Consider the following 17,574-nt stretch of genomic DNA (forward strand, 5'->3'; position numbering starts at 1 on the left):
TGTTCATCTATCAACTGGGGACCAGCACTGGCGGAGATGGAAGAAGAAGGAGGAGGAGGAGGATGGAGGATGGAGGAGGGAGGAGGAAGGAGATGGTCTGGAGTTTAAGTACGGCACCATGAGAATGAGCTGTGATACGCCGTCGTTTCGGAGTGATGAATGAAGGTGACCGAGTGTGCCTGTTGTTTCCAGATGGGTGAGGGTTAGATGAACAGTACCTCGTGGATGTCAATGGTGGAGTTAAGCTGAGATGAACAGCCACCGCTGAGGGAGAAAGACGATTGCGTCAGAGAGAGAGAGAGCTCAGCGACAGAGACAGACGGGCTGAAGAGAGAGACAGAGGCAAGAGAGTTGAGAGAGAACCCAATTTCTGAAAATGTGATATGGGTGCAATCAGTTTACAATAAAGATGTATTTATAGGTGGTAGTTTTAAAAATTTTTGGGGAGAGTTGGTATTTTGACAAAAAATTATAAAATGGGTGGTATTTTGAGCTATTTCCCTATTTTCTTTATGTGCCTGGAATTTGAGGAACATGAGGTTTCCGGAATTGTCGACATGTTTCTTAGCACTTTGTAACATATCCTGCAGCCTGCTGCAGAACAAGAATCTTCTAGTACAGAATTGTTCAATGTTTGAAAAATCGCTAGGCGGTAGGCGGGCGGCTTCTAGAGGGTAATCGGGGCCTAGACGTTTTTTTTAAAAACTTTATAATTATTTTGTACTATAAATTATAAATTTTTACCAAAAATCATGCAAAATAAAAGGTTAAAACCTAGGTGTTCTTTAAAGTCAGGAAAAAAATTATTAAAAAAAAAAACCCGCCTAGCGCCTAGGCGGGCGCCTAGCTCTCAGGCGGCCGATTTTTCGAACACTAACTTGTATAATGTTTATTTTGCACATAGCTCGGGCGTTGTAGCGTTTCTGCACTCGGTTCTAGTATTCCATGTTGCCGGTAGTAAATTGTAAGTGCCCTTTTCATTTTGGCTTCAGAGTGAGTTTGAGGAGGTCGCAGGTCGCGGGTCGCGGCCTGGTGGTGGTCGTCGCGGGTGGAGGCCTGGTGGTGGTGGTCTGTCGTGAGAGATAGAGAGGGAGGGAGAGAGAGAGAAGGAGGTGACGGCTCAGAGGAGAGAGAGGCAGCGTGAGGTAGGTTACCCGACCAGACCTGCCTAGGCGGACGCCCAGCGCCTAGGCGGGCGCCTAGGCGGGCGCCTAGGCGGGCGCCTAGGCAGATTTTTCAAACACAATTGTTTCACTACATATAACGTAGCCTGTCATTAGACCTGACAAGAGCACACATACATGAAAAGGTAAGTCATGTAAATATACAACTTCTGGAGGAATCGCGTAAGACATGAAGACATCAGAGATTCAAAACAGAACTAAGAAAGAAAAAAACTTTTCCAGGATTTATGAATGACAATAAACTTGTCTAACTTGGTCGTGAATCAGCTTTAACGACTGGTATCATTTTTCAACAGAGAAAAAAAAAGGGACGAACTGGAAAGGTATTATTTTAAGAAGAAAATCATGGTTATATTAGTTCTTCGTCAACCGTCAACGACCTACTTCTTTACCTCTGTCTCCTCCGCTTTCCAAGAGCTCTCTGTCTCTCCTTCTTGCTCCCTCGTTGATTTGTAAATTTCATCATCATCATTTGTGAGTTTTTCTTTTCATTCATCAGCCTTACTTTTTGTTTCACTCCAAGTACTGGTTTCTTTCTATATCATGTACGTTTATACTCATCCATATTTACGGTTTTCTTAATTTTATATCATGATCATCTTTGAATTAAAATTCCCTGGAAAAAAAGAAAAAGAAATCATGGGTTTGATTTGAATGAGTCTTTAGCTTCTGATACTGCTAGTAAGTACTGATTACTTCAGCTTCTGATGGGTTTGGTTGGTTTCAGTTGTTGACAATTTAAAACAATTTAAATAGTTTCTTAGCAACAGAAACTATGGGTGGTAGGCTTAGCTCGAACGTGAAGAGGCACACTATGAAAAATGTCACTTTGGCTGTGGACACAGTGGCTGAGACGATTGAGAATGAGACAGTCAAGAGCAAGGTGCCATCTGTCTCAGTGCCTTCAGCTGAGGGTGAGATCTTGCAGTCCTCCAATTTGAAGTGCTTCGGCTTCAATGAACTCAAAACAGCCACCAGGAACTTCCGTCCTGATAATATGGTTGGTGAAGGTGGTTTTGGTTTGGTCTTCAAGGGGTGGATTGATGAGAATTCATTAACAGCTGCCAAGTCTGGTACTGGCATGGCTATTGCTGTGAAAAGGCTTAACCAAGAAGGTCTCCATGGTCAGAAGGAATGGCTGGTGAGTTTCACTTCTATATGCAGAGTCTATGTTTCATGCTCAAATACACTTTCTCTATCTCTTGTTTATCATCTTTTTCTATTGAACCTAGCATTTTTTCATCTTAGTTGACTATGGAACAATGTCAAGCAGTTGGGAAGCTAAAATAAAGTTACTGATGTTCAATTGCTCGAAGTGCTCCTGAAGCAAAGAAGGCCAAAATATTGATGTCAAAACAATCTTGTTGGATCTTGCTATGTTGTGCGTGCAGTATTTTCAGAAAAATATTTGATTGATTGACTTTGTGGAGCTTCTCTTGATCTGTAGGCAGAGGTTAACTCCATTGGTTTGTGAGGTTGATAGGTTACTGCTTACAGGATAGCTGCCGGTTTCTGGCGTATGAATTTATGCCTCGTGGCAGCTTAGATAATCATCTATTTAGAAGTGAATTATAAACTTCCTTTGCTCTGTAGCCATCTGAACTTTTAAATGAAGCAATACCACGAATCTGGAGCTCGAGTACTTCGATATGAAATATATTTTAGGGACTTTTAACTCTTTTGGAACAGGGTATTTTCAGTCTCAACCGCTCCCATGGAGCCTTCGCATCAAGATTGCCCTGGGTGCAGCTAAGGGTCTAGCATTTCTTCACAGTGATGAGGCAAAAGTGATATATGGGAACTTCAAAACTTCTAAGATCCTTGTTGATTCAGTATGTGAAATCTTTAGCTGTTGAACTTTTATGGCTTCTAGAAGAGATCTGTTAAGACTTGCTCACCCATCATTTTTTTCATTGTTAAATAACAGAACTACAATGCCAAACTCTCTGGTTATGGTTTGGCCAAGGAAGGGCTTCAGGGTTATAGTATGCTTCAGTTATCCGATTGTTCGTGTTCAAATAGCAATAAATTCTACCATGAAGAAGGTATTTTTTATTTATCACCACCCTACAATTGCATAGAAACATGCAATCTTATGACATGTAAAATCTTTGTAGCAACAATTTTTTCCTTGGATTATATCTCAGTGCCATTTCTATTAGCCATCAAGTTCCATCCACTTTTAATTAAAGCCCCCTCTCATCTCTGCCTCTATATCATCTTCATCAGTTCTGCACTATCCATCATATGATCAAGCATAACACCCAAAGGTGATGCATACAGTTTGGGGTTGTTCTGCTTGAAATCTTATCCGGCAGACGAGCTTTGGATGCTAACAGGCCATCAGGAAAGCAAGATTTAGTTCAACACGCCCGATCTGCCAGAAAATGCGAACTTCACCGACTTTTTAATGCTCGGATTGAAGGCCAGTACTCTTCTGATGAAGCTCGCAAAGCATTTAACCTTGCAATGAAATGCCTATCAACAGACTCCAAGTTTAGGCCAGATATGAATGAGGTGGTAAAATTATTGGAGCAGCTTCAGTCTTCTAGTGAGATGGAGGGCTTGGCTGCTAGGGCATCTCTCAAATTTTACCTTGCCAAAAATTTTATGCCAATTCAGGCAATGTATGGTCCCAATCGTCGCCAGAAAAATGTCAATCGGATCAGCTGTGCAACATCCACTTAGGCCATCCGTTTGCCGCAGTATTTGACATGCTTTACGTACTAAATTCGAATCAATTTTTGAATCAATTTTTGAATCAATTTTTTTTATAAATAAAACCGCGTATAGCCGACCGGCTATATTATTATTATTTTTTTAAAACCGGGTATGGCCAGACGGCTGTACTATTTTTTTTTAAACAAAAGAGGACCCCTTAGCGATTAGGTGCTGCGTATCAAAATAGGTACCGCCGGGCGGCTATACTATTTAATTATTTATAAATAAATAAAAAACCCTCCTAGTTGTATTAGTTTATATATATTTTTTTAATATATATTAATTTGTTAGTTTCAACATATCTAAAGAAGATATTAATTGGTCACTATATAATTTTTATTCAGTAATATGTTAGAATTATTTGTATAATATGTGAATTTTGTGTTTTATTGAAAATTGAGGAAATTTTTTTTTTTTATTATATAGTATAGCCGCGCGGCTATACTATTTATTAAAGGCAATTAAAACAAAAAATCCAGTAAAACCGCTCGGCTACAAATTTTTTTTTAAATCTAGTATAGCCGAGCGGCTATACTATTTAGGAAGAAACATTAATAAACCCGAGTATAGCCGCGCGGCTGTACTAGTTTTTTTTAATGAATTAATTTATTTTAATTATGAAGGAAATGAGCATGGACTATTACGGGCTTGAGCTGACTTGGGCCTGAAGCCCATTACAACCCAATATCAAATAAACCACAAAGCTGAGGTTTTAGCCACTATCTCGCTCTCTTCCTCTGCTTCATCTTCTTCATCTTCGCGAAGCCAAAACCCAGCAGCAGAATGATGACAGCCACATCAACGTCGCTAATTCAGCGCGTGTGCTCTGTGCCTCTCGCACGTGCGGTCCGTACTCGCGCCATGGCAGTGGTGAGCATGAACCTGTCCACCACTCCAGCTCGTTCTCAAGCCTTGCGCGCCGACTCGCGCGTGCTCCTCGGCTTGTCCGAACCAGAGCTCCAGCAGCTCGCACTGGACTTAAAGCAGGTAAAGAAGCATAAAAATCTCTCTGTTTGTTTGCTTAAAATTGAAAGATGTTGAATTTTTGTGCTGATTTCCATTTTTGAAAATGTATGTGTAGCAAAGCTACAGAGGGAAGCAGCTCCATCATCTTATTTATAAAAGAAAGATTAAAGATATTCAGGATTTCAGTCAAGGTAACTCTCTCACTCTCTTGATAAAGATTGGGTTTTTTGTGGGACCATGCTTATTGGTTTTTACTGTGGTTTATGTTGCAGTGCCTCTGGCATTCAGGAATGAGCTTGAGGAAGCTGGATGGAAAGTTGGGAGGTCACCCATTTACCAGAGTGTCACTGCTGCTGATGGCACTGTTAAGGTAATTTCTTTTCTTGAAGATGGTTACTGGGCAGTTCTGTGACTCCTTGATGGAATATTTTGTTATAAATTCATGTGAAGTTTATTTATCTCATTTGAATATTTTGTTTATAAAAGGGGCAATTTAGGTGCCTCACTAAAAAAGTACTAAGAATTTTGCACTTTTTGATAAAATTTTGTGGCTTGGAATTCATGAAAGTGATGGTAATTTGAGATTAGCATAATGGTGGCTTAAGTTGTGCCACTAATTTTTGCAGTTATTGATAAAGTTGGAGGATAACAGATTGATTGAAACTGTTGGCATACCAGTTAAAGATGAGAAAGGTGTGATGCGCCTTACAGCATGTGTCTCCTCACAGGTGATTTTTGGAGATGAGTGACAAAATTTTCCCCTGCAGTTATACCCCAATGTTAGCTTTTGTGTGTGCTTAATTCGATTCTCTCATAGAATTTTTATTGATTGGTTGAAACAGGTGGGATGCCCACTTCGTTGCTCTTTTTGTGCCACAGGAAAAGGAGGGTTTTCAAGGAACCTTAAGATGCATGAAATTGTTGAGCAGGTATCGGCTGCCTTGTCCATGCTCTATTATGAGTAGGGTTTGTGTGTTCCCTTGTTTACCCAATTTGAACAGGCATGATTGAAATTTACTTAAAAGATACTTTCTTAAAATTATAGCTGATACCGTTGTTGTGTGCTAATACATAAACAAACTTGAGTTTTCAGCATTTACATTGTGATTGTATATACCTTTGTATTGACAGGTTTTGGCTGTTGAGGAAATCTTCAACCATAGGGTGACCAATGTAGTGTTCATGGGAATGGGTGAACCAATGATGAACCTGAAGTCAGTACTTGCAGCACACCAGTGTTTAAATAAGGTTCATTTGCAGCTATGTCTTGAGCATTTTAATAGCAACTTCGATTCCATGTGTTTTATGTGTGTGAAAGAATTAAGCACTTGCCTTTGTTACATTAAACTCCTATTAATCCCCATAGGCTAACCAACAATTTTCACTTTATGCTGTATCTGATTGCAAACCCTAAGCCATATAAAACTAGTTTTAAGGTGGAATGCTATCTCTAATGTTCATGAAGTTGCAAAAAATGTTACATGACGATCTAAGTGAAAGCTTATTTATGTCGGACTTTATTTTGTTAAGGATGTGCAAATTGGGCAAAGAATGATCACAATTTCTACTGTGGGGGTTCCAAATACAATAAAAAAGCTGGCATCTCACAAGCTTCAGTCAACATTGGCTGTCAGGTAATAATTTTCCATGGGATTTACTTTTGGCATATCATCTAGTTTTCATCGACTATGAAGTAGAGAATGATTTTCATTGATGTCTATGGTTTTCACTTTAGTTCATGCTGCAAACATAAGCTATGGTTTTGGAAGTAGGAAGAGCTCCCAAGTTATATTTTTCCCTGCTAAATTTTTCTCACTTCCTTGTTCATCAGTCTGCATGCTCCTAACCAGAAGCTCAGGGAAACAATTGTGCCAAGTGCAAAAGCATACCCTCTGAGTGCACTTATGAAGGATTGCAGGGACTATTTCGTTGAAACCAGTAGACGGGTTTCCTTTGAGTATGCACTTTTAGGTACTGAAACTAAATTTATAACATTTTTCTTGTCTCTTGTCATCCATGTGTGCTTACTTTAACGATGTTGATGTCATTCTTCATATCTTTTTGAGCAGCTGGAGTCAATGATGCAGTAGAGCATGCAGTCGAACTTGCAGAGCTACTCCATGAGTGGGGGCGAGGCTATCATGTGAACTTGATACCTTTTAACCCAATAGAAGGCTCTGAGTATCAGCGTCCATCCAAGAAAGCTGTATGGAATTAATTGTGTTGTCGTCCCTTCTGTATTTACGCATAAATACATATTTACTTGATCTCATTTTTGCGTATTTATTTATTTATTTCTTGGTTTGTTCACCTTCTTTTTCTGTGTTTTCTGCAAAAAAATTCATTTGGCAGGTACAGGCATTTGCAGCTGCTCTGGAGTCCAATAGAGTAACTGTTAGCACACGTCAAACAAGGGGCTTGGATGCAGATGCAGCTTGTGGTCAGCTGAGAAACAAGTTCCAGAAGAGTCCTTTGCCCACTGACTCCGACAACTTACAACCTGAAGAAGATGTTGCAGTTGCATGTTGATTGATGTCATAATCTTTCTGGGCATGCTCCTCGGCAGAGTGTTCTGGACACCACGCATTTCCATGTTCCCGTCCCTTCATCTGTAAGAAGCTTAATGAAAGTGGTGTTCAAAGTTGGAGCTGGTCTGCATCATCTACTTTTACTAGTGGTGGATCGGTGTATAGTGCTGCTGTGTTGGCTGTAGAAACCAAGTTTCTTCCTGCACATGATACTAAGGTTTTGTGAAGAACTGTTTCTCTCCCCCGATATCACAGCGATGCTGATTATCGATGGCTCAGAGGCACAAGAAAAATAGCACTTCTCCTCATCGGCTTACTAGAAAGAAAGATAGAAAAAGGGTCTTTATGCAATAGTGGATAGTTAGGCTACCTTCTGTGTATGGCATTTTATTAGTCATAGTCCATAGACTTGTAGGCGGACACGGCTCACGACAGGCAACAAACTATGAATTTCCTGTTGCTTCAGCTGGCATAACTTTTATTTGTTGAATGAACTCTTACTAAAGTCTACATTAATCAATATATGCTCTGCTCTGACCAAAATTTGTTACTCAAAATCTAAAATCGAAGCTCTAAAAGACCAATTTATATCTGAAAAATAGACCATTTTATATCCAAAAGAATACAATATCATGTTATTGTGTAGAAAAAGCTTCATAGAAATCCTACTTTTTTCCCCTTTATTTATTTATTTTAAGGATAGCAGAAAACCATTTATTTAAGAAAAAGAAAAAAAGAAAAAGACAGGTCGGCCGATTAGTGTGTGACCAATTTGGTTGGTGTTAAGGCCCAGAAAGAACCAGTTAGAGAAACCCGGCCCAACCAAAATACGCGTGATGGGGTTTTGAACTGAAAGACTCGAAGAAGCTTTTAAAAATCAGGGTTCGATTCTTTGTCCGATTATAAATTTTTCAGAATTTCAGATCCAAAGGAAAAATCCTAGAAGCTCTCGTCGTACGTTTCAGTGTCTTCGTCAGAGATACAGGTAATAATCTATGCCCATCTTTGTTTCGCTTGACTCTTCAAAGTCTTCATCTGATCAGCAAAATCGTCAAACAAAAAAAAAAAAGAAACCCTAAGGCTAAAGGTTATTTTGTTGCTGATAATCACAGCAAAGCAAAAAACTTTGTTTCAAAAAACTTTGTTTCTTAATTTTTTGTGTTGCATCTTCTTCTTGCGATGAGATCCCTAAACTTGAAACCAATTTGTGTTGTGATGGAATAGGCACTAGTATCACATATGAGGAGGTACAGCCCACAGTACTATAGTCCTCCAAGGAGGAGCTATGGCGGAGGCGGCGGCGGAGGGGGACGAGGAAGAAGCCCCCCAAGGAGGCGCAAGGAGCAGAATAGTGGAAGCCTTTTGGTCCGGAACATTCCTCTTGATTGCAGGTCCTCTTTCATGTGAAAGAAAAGTTCCGATTTTGGTCTGTTTTGTTTGGTTTTGTTCACTGTTTCAGTTTTCTAAACTGGAGTTTTGTCTAATTTTGCAGACCTGAAGAGCTACGAGTTCCCTTTGAAAGATATGGGCTTGTTCGGGATGTCTACATTCCCAAGGACTACTACACTGGGTGAGCTTTACTTATGTCAATATGTGTCGGTGTCAATCATGGTTTCTATAAAATCTTCAAACGTGGTTCATGCAACGGAAGCTCGATTGATAAGAATACTATATGAAATTTTCGTTGTTTCAGATTCAATACTTCCTGCTTTGTCTGAAATGGCATCCTTGGTTAGAATTTGTTAGTAGGGGAATAAGATACATGTGTGTGGAGTTTGCTAAACTATTTTCTAAAGTACTTATTTACCTTTTTCATAGTGAATTTTTGAACTGGTTTGTCAGGGGGTGTGTTGGTTTGAACTTTGAAGTTAAAACAAGCCCAAGCCTCACATTTGATGAAGGCCTACTGTTTATCATTGCGTAACATAGTGGTATTCCAAGCGTGTTAGGAGTAATGTTCAAATGAAGAATGTTCTTTTTATGAAGAGAAATTATATAATTACAACAATCAATAGAAGTTTGGTGAGGACAACGTTGATTTCAAGTGCTTCTTATAATCACAAGAATGTCAAGAATTTGGGGCAACGTTGATTTCAAGTGCTTCTTAAAGAATGAGAAGAATTTCCAAGTTACTTGCATATTTTGAAGTTGCCTTTCATACTTGACTATAAAGAAAAGGTCAGCCACTAAGCTTCGACTTTACCTGCTTTACGTAAATTCAGCATCCACTTAAGTGGAACTGCTCCAAAGCTGATGTTAGATGTGAAGTAATGACATTGTGGTGGTAACTTACTATACTAATTTTGACAAGCCACTGTACTCATACAATCAGTCTTCACTCACTCTTAGTCATTCATACTTTGTATTGAGCTTTCCTGAACTACTATGTAGGGAACCTCGGGGATTTGCATTTGTGCAATTTGTGGATTCTTATGAGGCTGCAGAGGCTCAGTATCATATGAACGGGAAAATTTTTGCTGGGAGGGAGATATCTGTGGTTGTTGCTGCAGAGACAAGGAAAAGGCCAGAGGAGATGCGTCAAAGGACTAGGGTTAGGTAATGTCTTCTCTGATATATATAATCTCTCTCTCTCTCTCTCTCCCCCCAACTTGATTTTATATGTTTGAAATGCCAATTGCCTGTTTCTTTATGCAGAGGGCCATCAGAGCATGGAGGAAGGCGATCGTCTTATTATGGTACTGTTTCTGACAAAAGTTTTACTTATTATCGCGTGATGTTTCTGACAACAATGAGTGATGCCCTTAATGTTGTTGATCATGTTTGAATTCACTGTGGTCAACAGAATCAACGTCTGCGGACATATCATTACCTTTCCATTTATTTCTGAAATGAATAATCTAATTAAGAAATATTTTGTGATATCATTGTATCAGTGAAGTGATTCCTGTTAAACACTAATCTGTATTCTGTATCTGATGTGCCACAGGACGTTCTCGTTCTCGTTCACGTTCGCCACATTATCCATCAAGTTCTAGAAGCCGATACCGCTCAAGGTAAGCTTTGAAGGTGACATATTGCTGTAGTTTTTTTTTCTCGATGCTTACTAACACATGCATACATTGGCAAATAATTTTTGCAGGTCCTATTCACCTGCTCCAAGACGCCGTGGTGACTCTGTTTCCCCAAGTAGAAGGCGCAGAGACCACCCAAGATCACCACGTGATCTTCCACTAGAGCGAGATGCTGATCATGATCGCAGGCCATATTCTCCAGGTTATGACAATGTTGCTGGGCCAAATGAAAATGATGGATATGAAAAGTGAGTCCGTCCAAATTGTTTCTGTTTTCTAGCTCCGCTGCAGGTTTCTCTGTATACATTGTCTTTCAAACTGTGTTAATGAGAGTTTGCAGGATGAATGGTGGAAGTAGTGTAGTGTGGCAAATTGAGGATACGGATTTCATTTTGTATTGTTTAATGTATCAGTTTGTCATGCTGATCTCTTATATTGACTGTTCTTGTGTCAAATATGTAGGAAACCTATGCACGAGGATAAGGATGGAAGAGGTCATTGGAGGTCTCCTAGTCCTGGTAGAGCATCCAGATCACCATCTGGATCTAGGTCCAGATCTGCTGAGTTATCACCTAGGCGCAGCAGATAAGGAAAAGAGCAATGTGAATGCATAAGCATACATTTAATCATGTCTGGCAGATTTTGAATTTTTCGGGTTGTAACATTAGTTTGTGAGCCTGAGTTCCGGGCTTGTGTGTGCAAACATTTGGAAGTTTGGAACAATTAAAACCTTGTTTTTGCATTTCTTTGGATCATGAAAGTTGTGTATGGTTTCATTTGAGACGTCCGAAATTGAAACAAAACAAATGATAATAATTTCTACCAAACACGCCCTTCAATTAGTGTAAATATATACATCTCTCCTACCATGTAAAACTCAGCTGATTATAGCTTTTCAATGATGAGAAAATGAAAATGGCAATGTGGGTTTTCCTAAGAATGCTGAAGAAAGTTTGTGAGCTTGAGATAACCATATTTTAGTACATTGATTCAACGGTTTTTGAAGTTGGTCTTCATCTTAGTCAAGGGTTTTTGAAGTTCTTGACCAAAAAAAAAAAAGGGGGGTTTTGAAGTTGGTCTTCATCTTCATGAAATGCAGGCAGCAGGCCATAAGCAGCACTTATTTAAGAGTGCTGTTAAACGAACCCTGAAATTAACTGAGTACACTCTACTACCAAACTATTTATTGAATTACTAATTTATCCTAATATAAAATGACCAAAAAGGATATATTGAATTGTGAAACAAATAAAATTTTAATAAGTACACCTTACTCACTATATTCAACCCTTATCAGACATAAAAAAATCTTCGTATTGATTGGTGCTCACGAATAACATAGCGAGTACTAGTTTATGATTGGTATTACGAAATTAAAGATTTTGATGAAACTCAAAATCTAAAAAGAGCGCACAGATTCATGTAAAAAGAATAATCTGGTTTAGGATTGTATTAGAGTGTTGTACTAGGGCTATTTTTGATAGTTAAATAGGGTGTACTTAGTTAATTTTATATTTTGATTAAAATATTAAAATAAACTTAAATTATAAAATGTACTCAATTAATTTTAAGATTCGTTTAGCATCACTCTTATTTAATTGAAATCTCAAGTCAAATAGTGCACCCCATCACCCACCATCTTGCTATTTTTGCATTTATTTATATATTTTGTTTTCTCCCGCAAAACGTGTGCCCACTTGACAATAGCTAACTTGGGAAGACTTTGCCATGCGAGGATAGCCTGACTTGCCCGTTTTCTGTTCATTTGTGAATTTGACCGCCCGTCATGGAATCTTCTCCCCTTTGTAGTATTGTATATAAATTATAATCCTTCGTTACAACCCATGTCAAGTTCATAAAGCGATAAACTTTTATAGAATCGTATTGAAATTGAATTTCTCAGAGAGAGGGAGAGAGCAAGATAGCAGAGAGAGATGGCAGTTGGGATATTGGAGGTGATGCTTGTGAGTGCAAAGGGGCTTGGAGACACCGATTTATTCAGTATATTTTCTCTTCCTTTCCTTCTTTCCTTTATGTCTGTGCTGTTCTATAGTTCAATAGAATGTAGTTTGAGCTTGAAAATAGTTGAAGGCATTCATAAACCTTGATGGGTTTCTGCAAAAGTTTTGATTTTTGTGCTCCATTCTTTAAATTTAATCAACTATTTTCCTTTCCACCATTTATTAGACTTTCAAACAAATAGATCCAGTAAAGTTGGTGAGCTTCATTAATGCTGCACTTGTATTTTCTCTGCTTCTGTTTTGAATGTGCACTTGTTCTCTTATTCATCTTTATCCCATTTTATATAAGAATTTTTGAAGCAATCCACCATTTCTACAAGGTTTGTTGGATTGCTTCAAAAAAAATTCAAGGAAAATGTTCATCAACTATTAAAAAGGTGGTTTTGTTGCTCTCCCATGGATATTTTACATCAATTGCTGCATGATATATTACTTCTTATTTTTATTTATTTAAAGTCTGGCATTTTAACACAGAGTTTGATTTAGCAGGTCGTATGGATCCTTATGTTCTGATTCAATACAAAGGCCAAGAGCGCAAGAGCAGCGTGGCTAGAGGTAAAGTTCCAACGTCTACTTGACTTGCACCCAGTACTTCAACTTAAAATAATGGTTTACACAAATCGGTTTTTCAGTTTTGATGTCAAAGCACGCAATTCAATTAAATAAGAAAAATTGATTGGCATGTTCATGTTGTAAGAAATATATTTTATTCAAATGTCCAATCGTTCCTTGAGTTGCGTAATGTATGGAACTATAGTAGACTTTGAGAACTAAATTTTTATTAGATTGAGTTTCACCTATACTCTAGACTTTTTTTCTATCAAGTACTTAGTTAATACGATGCTCAAAGCTTTCTCCTCCCATTTAAACTTGTAATAAAAATGGTGTGGCCAAGTTGCCTTCTAGAAGCTGAACTACTTAATAAACTCATGACCAAGTAAACCCTTTTATATAAATAGACGCATCAGTAGTTATATAAAAATCAGACGCATTGTGATTTTTAATTATTCTGGCAAATTTTGTGTAGTGTTGTTGCGTTTATTGCGTTGCGTGAACTACAAAGACTACATGTTCTGATTCTGAAATGGTAATGCAGAGCAAGGCAGCAGTCCGGTGTGGAACGAGAGATTTACATTCAGGGCAGAGTATCCAGGGTCAGGGGAGCAGTACAAGGTCACCCTCAAAATCATGGATAAAGACACCTTCACTGCTGATGACTATATAGGAGAAGCAACGTACGTAATAATATTCGTATATAATATTCGTTTTACTCAATAGTTGTCGTCCATGAGATTTGAACTTAAAACATTCTCCTATGTTCTACTTAATTAGTCATGACTGATATCTGGTAGATCAAATTACCCTTAATCTGCAGGATATATGTTAAGGATTTATTGGCACTGGGTGTGGAGAAAGGAACTGCTCAACTTCATCCTCTTAAATATAGTGTTGTTCGTGCAGATGGTACTTATCGTGGGGAGATTCAAGTTGGTCTAACTTTCACTCCAAGGGTATTTTTTTTGTGGCTCTCATTCTGCTTTAAAATATGAAACTGATCACAACCTTCTAGTTTATACAAATTTTTAACAATAAACATTTCTTTTCTTCTTGGATTGATGTGTGTGTGGTTTGTTGCATTTTATAGGCAGAACAGCAACATGAGGGACAAGAGTTTGGAGGATGGAAGCACAGTGATGCATATCCATAGGGAAACAAATTCCACTGCCGCAGATGAGCTTGCGAAGTACAAACTAGTTAAAGCTCCTTGAAGAGGATTGGGCCCGTGTTGCTAGGTTTAGGCTTATTTGTAGTTAGTTTTCTGTGTGTTGTTGGGCCTTGATCCTCCTTGTAATCTCTCCAGTTCTTAATTTGTAGCTTTGAACTTCTGAAATTCCATGGCAAAGAAAGAAAGAAAAGAAAAGAAAACGCAAATTCGTGATGAATTATGTAATCAGTGATTCAGTTGGTAGATAAATGAAATTATGTTTGATATCAAATTTTCCATATATTTTATATATTTTACATTTTCATAAGAGATCAGTTATTTTGCAAAAAAAAGCTTCTATTCCTCTGCATAATAACCTAAATTATGGGGTTTAATATCATCTGCCGTCTTAGCTCAGCTGGTAGAGCGCATGGCTTTTAACCATGTGGTCGTGGGTTCGATTCCCACAGACGGCGCTTCCCGATGTCTGTATTTAGTTATATTTTATTTTTTGGGTCTTCTTTTGGACCTTGGTTTTTTTTTTTTTTCTGTCTTCATGGACTTCACGTCTCCACCACCAACAGTTTGCCATTAAATAGAAATGCAACTTGTGCAAAAGAGAGATCATGGGATGGCCATGCAATACACTAATAACAGTAATGATAATACCAACTGTACAATCACAGATTCACAAAAGATTCTTCCACCGCCATCTTCTCTCATGCATTTCAATTTTCCAAAATTTTCATCTGCTCTCTGTTTCTCTCCGTCTCTATCTTCTGATATCTCAACCCTACCTACCCTTAATGGCACCCACGACAACACCTCACCCTCTCCTTGTTTTAGGCACTTCTTGCCTCAATAACTTCCACCACTGCTGCTGCCCTCAGATTCTTGTTTCCAAACTGTTGGCTTGTGATCTTTCTTTGTGCAAATAATGAAATTCGAAGACTTTCTGATGCAAAGAAGCGAGGAGAAACAGAAAAGATTTGATCTTGAGGAAGAGGTGACAACAAATTTTTTCCCTTTTTTCGTTTCCCAGCTTGGGGTTCTAAATGTTGTGATACATATTAGAAAACTTGTCACAGAAAGTTGACACAAATCAAATGCTTATGCGTTCTGCAGGTTATGAAATTACAATCAGAGTTAGATGGACAACAAACACTAAACAGGTTTCTGCATTGTGCTCTTCATGGACCTCTGCTGTCACATCCATGCCTTTTATCATTGCTTCCACCTCAGGTATAAGAGAGAGAGAGAGAGAGAGAGAGAGAGAGAGAGAGAGAGAGAGAGAGAGAGTGTGCGTGTGTGTGTGTGTGTGAGAGAGCGCGCATTTGTGTTTGTGTGTGATGTGTAATTAAGTGGAATTGAATTTTGAGAAGAGGCTCTACAATATGCAGGTTCAGGTGCTATTTTCAGAGTTGGCAATGGTGGAAGAAGAGATTAGTAGGCTGGAAAGAAAAGTTGAAGAGCTGAAATTGAGGTTGTACCAAGAGAGGGAACATACCAAAGAATGGGAAGTGCAGAGGAGGCAAGGGCAACAGAATCACTTGCTGTGCAGAGTGGGAAATCAGTCAGTGCTCAATGAAGAGAGATGTAGTAGATCCCAGAACTATGAGGCACTGAGAAAAGAAAGGAGGATGAAGAATAGAAGAGCCTCTGTGGATTCTGCATCAGATTTCCAAAGGTGGAATTTCCCAAAGTCAGATGGTAATCTGCTTTTTTATCTCATATGAAGAAGAATGTGGATATTGAAACACTTTTTTTTCCTTGTTTTGATTATTTGTTGTGTTTTTTGACAGGAGAAATTGCTGAAATGTCAAGGAAGCTAAGTGGGAGAAGCAGAAACCAGGGCAATGTGGATATTAATGAAACTGGCATTAGTCTGAAACCAAATGAAATCTCAGAAGAAGTGCTCAAGTGCCTTATAGGCATATTTCTTGACCTAAAACAGACATCATTGGACAAAGAGGGATCATCTGTGGTCCCAAAGCTAACTCTCTCCTGCATGAACTCAAAAGGGTTCATGGCAAAAACCTCATTCAACTGCAAATCATCCACAGTGTTCTTCAACTACAACACATCCAATGTTGACCCTTACTGCATATTACCGGATATAGATGGCGCTGTCCGGGACGTTGGCCCGTACAAGAACTTCATCCAAATCAAAAGAAGCTCATTAGACATCAGCCGCTTATCAGACTGTTTGACTGGAATTGGAAAATTGAGGTTGCTTACAGCAACTTAAATAGCCTCTAAGGTTTTAAGTTTTATAAGAAAAAAAAGAATATATAAGGCTTTTAAAGCTTTTAAGGTTGCATCAATTGTGTGATGTGGACTTGACTTTCTTGACCTACAAGCAGAAGCTAGCGTTCTGGATCAACATCTACAATGCCTGCATCATGCATGTACTGTAAGACATCTTAAGCAAGATTTAAGAAAAGACAGAAATCTGAAGAATGATATTGATTGGGAGCTTTCTGTTCTTAATTATCAAATTTCAGGCCTTTCTGGAACATGGGCTGCCTTCCACGCAGGAGAAGCTACTGGCGCTTATGAACAAGGTACATCAATGTCTGTAAGAGCCATGACTTCCCAATTCTGATACTAATCGATAACCATTTTCAAATAGGCTGCATTGAACGTGGGAGGCATAGTGTTAAATGCTCTGGCGATCGAGCATTTCATACTCCGCCATCCATCTGAATCGAAACATGTACGCGAAATGAAAATCAAAACTTGAGCTCCTTCTATTTTTGTTCTCTTTTATGTATTCTTTTGCCTGATTATTTGCGTCTCACTTAGTAGGGGCCTGCGTATGAGAAAGAAATGCTACTAAGACATGCCTACGGTCTCGGATACCCGGAACCTAATGTGACATTTGCTCTTTGTCGAGGCAGTTGGTCCTCACCAGCAGTAAGTGCATGTAGCTCTCCTAGTTTATTTCACAACATCTTTCTCCATTTTATTTCTAAATTTTGGTGAAGTTAAGACCTTGATATGCATGCAGTTAAGGGTCTATACCCCAGACGACATAGTTAACGAGTTGGAGAGAGCAAAAGTGGAGTACTTAGAAGCTTCTGTTGGAGTTACAAGCAAGAAGAAAATTCTGGTGCCAAAGCTTCTACAATGGCACATGCTTGATTTCGCTGACGGTATGGAATCGTTGCTGGAATGGATTTACAGCCAATTGCCACGCTCTGCTTCACTGAAAAGATTGATAATGCAGTGCTTGAATGGGGAAACGAAGTCTCCGATAAACAAAATGGTCGAAGTCCAACCTCATGAATCAGAGTTCCGGTACTTGCTGCCATTGTGAGCCAAATGACAAGAATCACAGAAGGTTTTGATCTAGATGGATTTGAATTATACGTGCATTTAAATTACATAAACTTTTGTGTCCCATTGATTTAAATT

At 38.7% G+C, this 17,574-nt stretch overlaps 5 protein-coding genes and 1 non-coding gene across 8 annotated transcripts; all 6 read left to right on the forward strand.

The window, feature by feature from the left end:
• Positions 1,499–2,476, forward strand: LOC18784659 (probable serine/threonine-protein kinase PBL9). Its single transcript, XM_020557968.1, has 3 exons — positions 1,499–1,658; positions 1,912–2,325; positions 2,458–2,476. The coding sequence occupies exons 2-3, from the start codon at positions 1,960–1,962 to the stop codon at positions 2,467–2,469; spliced, it is 378 nt and encodes a 125-aa protein (XP_020413557.1). The 5' UTR covers positions 1,499–1,658; positions 1,912–1,959; the 3' UTR covers positions 2,470–2,476.
• LOC18786009 (probable dual-specificity RNA methyltransferase RlmN) lies at positions 4,603–7,956 on the forward strand. 2 transcript variants are annotated; one of them, XM_007218023.2, is made up of 10 exons: positions 4,603–4,892; positions 4,987–5,062; positions 5,144–5,241; positions 5,498–5,599; positions 5,714–5,800; positions 6,003–6,119; positions 6,402–6,505; positions 6,703–6,842; positions 6,941–7,077; positions 7,224–7,956. In XM_007218023.2, the coding sequence occupies exons 1-10, from the start codon at positions 4,689–4,691 to the stop codon at positions 7,398–7,400; spliced, it is 1,242 nt and encodes a 413-aa protein (XP_007218085.2). In that variant the 5' UTR covers positions 4,603–4,688; the 3' UTR covers positions 7,401–7,956. The 2 variants fall into 2 exon arrangements, with proteins under 2 accessions (XP_007218085.2, XP_020412755.1); XM_020557166.1 differs by having other exon boundaries at positions 7,230–7,956.
• Positions 8,263–11,214, forward strand: LOC18784701 (serine/arginine-rich SC35-like splicing factor SCL30). Of its 2 annotated transcripts, none has more exons than XM_020557167.1 (8): positions 8,263–8,384; positions 8,624–8,790; positions 8,892–8,969; positions 9,791–9,955; positions 10,055–10,095; positions 10,347–10,413; positions 10,500–10,679; positions 10,894–11,214. In XM_020557167.1, the coding sequence occupies exons 2-8, from the start codon at positions 8,639–8,641 to the stop codon at positions 11,018–11,020; spliced, it is 810 nt and encodes a 269-aa protein (XP_020412756.1). In that variant the 5' UTR covers positions 8,263–8,384; positions 8,624–8,638; the 3' UTR covers positions 11,021–11,214. The 2 variants fall into 2 exon arrangements, with proteins under 2 accessions (XP_020412756.1, XP_020412757.1); XM_020557168.1 differs by lacking the exon at positions 8,263–8,384 and adding an exon at positions 8,395–8,486.
• On the forward strand, positions 12,131–14,445 carry LOC18784946 (elicitor-responsive protein 1). The gene is made up of 5 exons (XM_007218479.2): positions 12,131–12,432; positions 12,942–13,007; positions 13,549–13,687; positions 13,828–13,963; positions 14,098–14,445. Exons 1-5 carry the CDS (start codon positions 12,366–12,368, stop codon positions 14,158–14,160), a joined length of 471 nt encoding a protein of 156 aa, XP_007218541.1. The 5' UTR covers positions 12,131–12,365; the 3' UTR covers positions 14,161–14,445.
• On the forward strand, positions 14,553–17,489 carry LOC18786895. Its single transcript, XM_007220286.2, has 9 exons — positions 14,553–15,163; positions 15,283–15,399; positions 15,558–15,867; positions 15,960–16,386; positions 16,454–16,565; positions 16,662–16,721; positions 16,790–16,873; positions 16,966–17,073; positions 17,168–17,489. The coding sequence occupies exons 1-9, from the start codon at positions 15,095–15,097 to the stop codon at positions 17,474–17,476; spliced, it is 1,596 nt and encodes a 531-aa protein (XP_007220348.2). The 5' UTR covers positions 14,553–15,094; the 3' UTR covers positions 17,477–17,489.
• TRNAK-UUU lies at positions 14,561–14,633 on the forward strand. Its single transcript has one exon. It is a non-coding gene; the product is annotated as a tRNA-Lys (tRNA).

Source organism: Prunus persica, chromosome G2 (genome assembly GCF_000346465.2).
Source record: "Prunus persica cultivar Lovell chromosome G2, Prunus_persica_NCBIv2, whole genome shotgun sequence".
NCBI lineage: Eukaryota > Viridiplantae > Streptophyta > Magnoliopsida > Rosales > Rosaceae > Prunus > Prunus persica.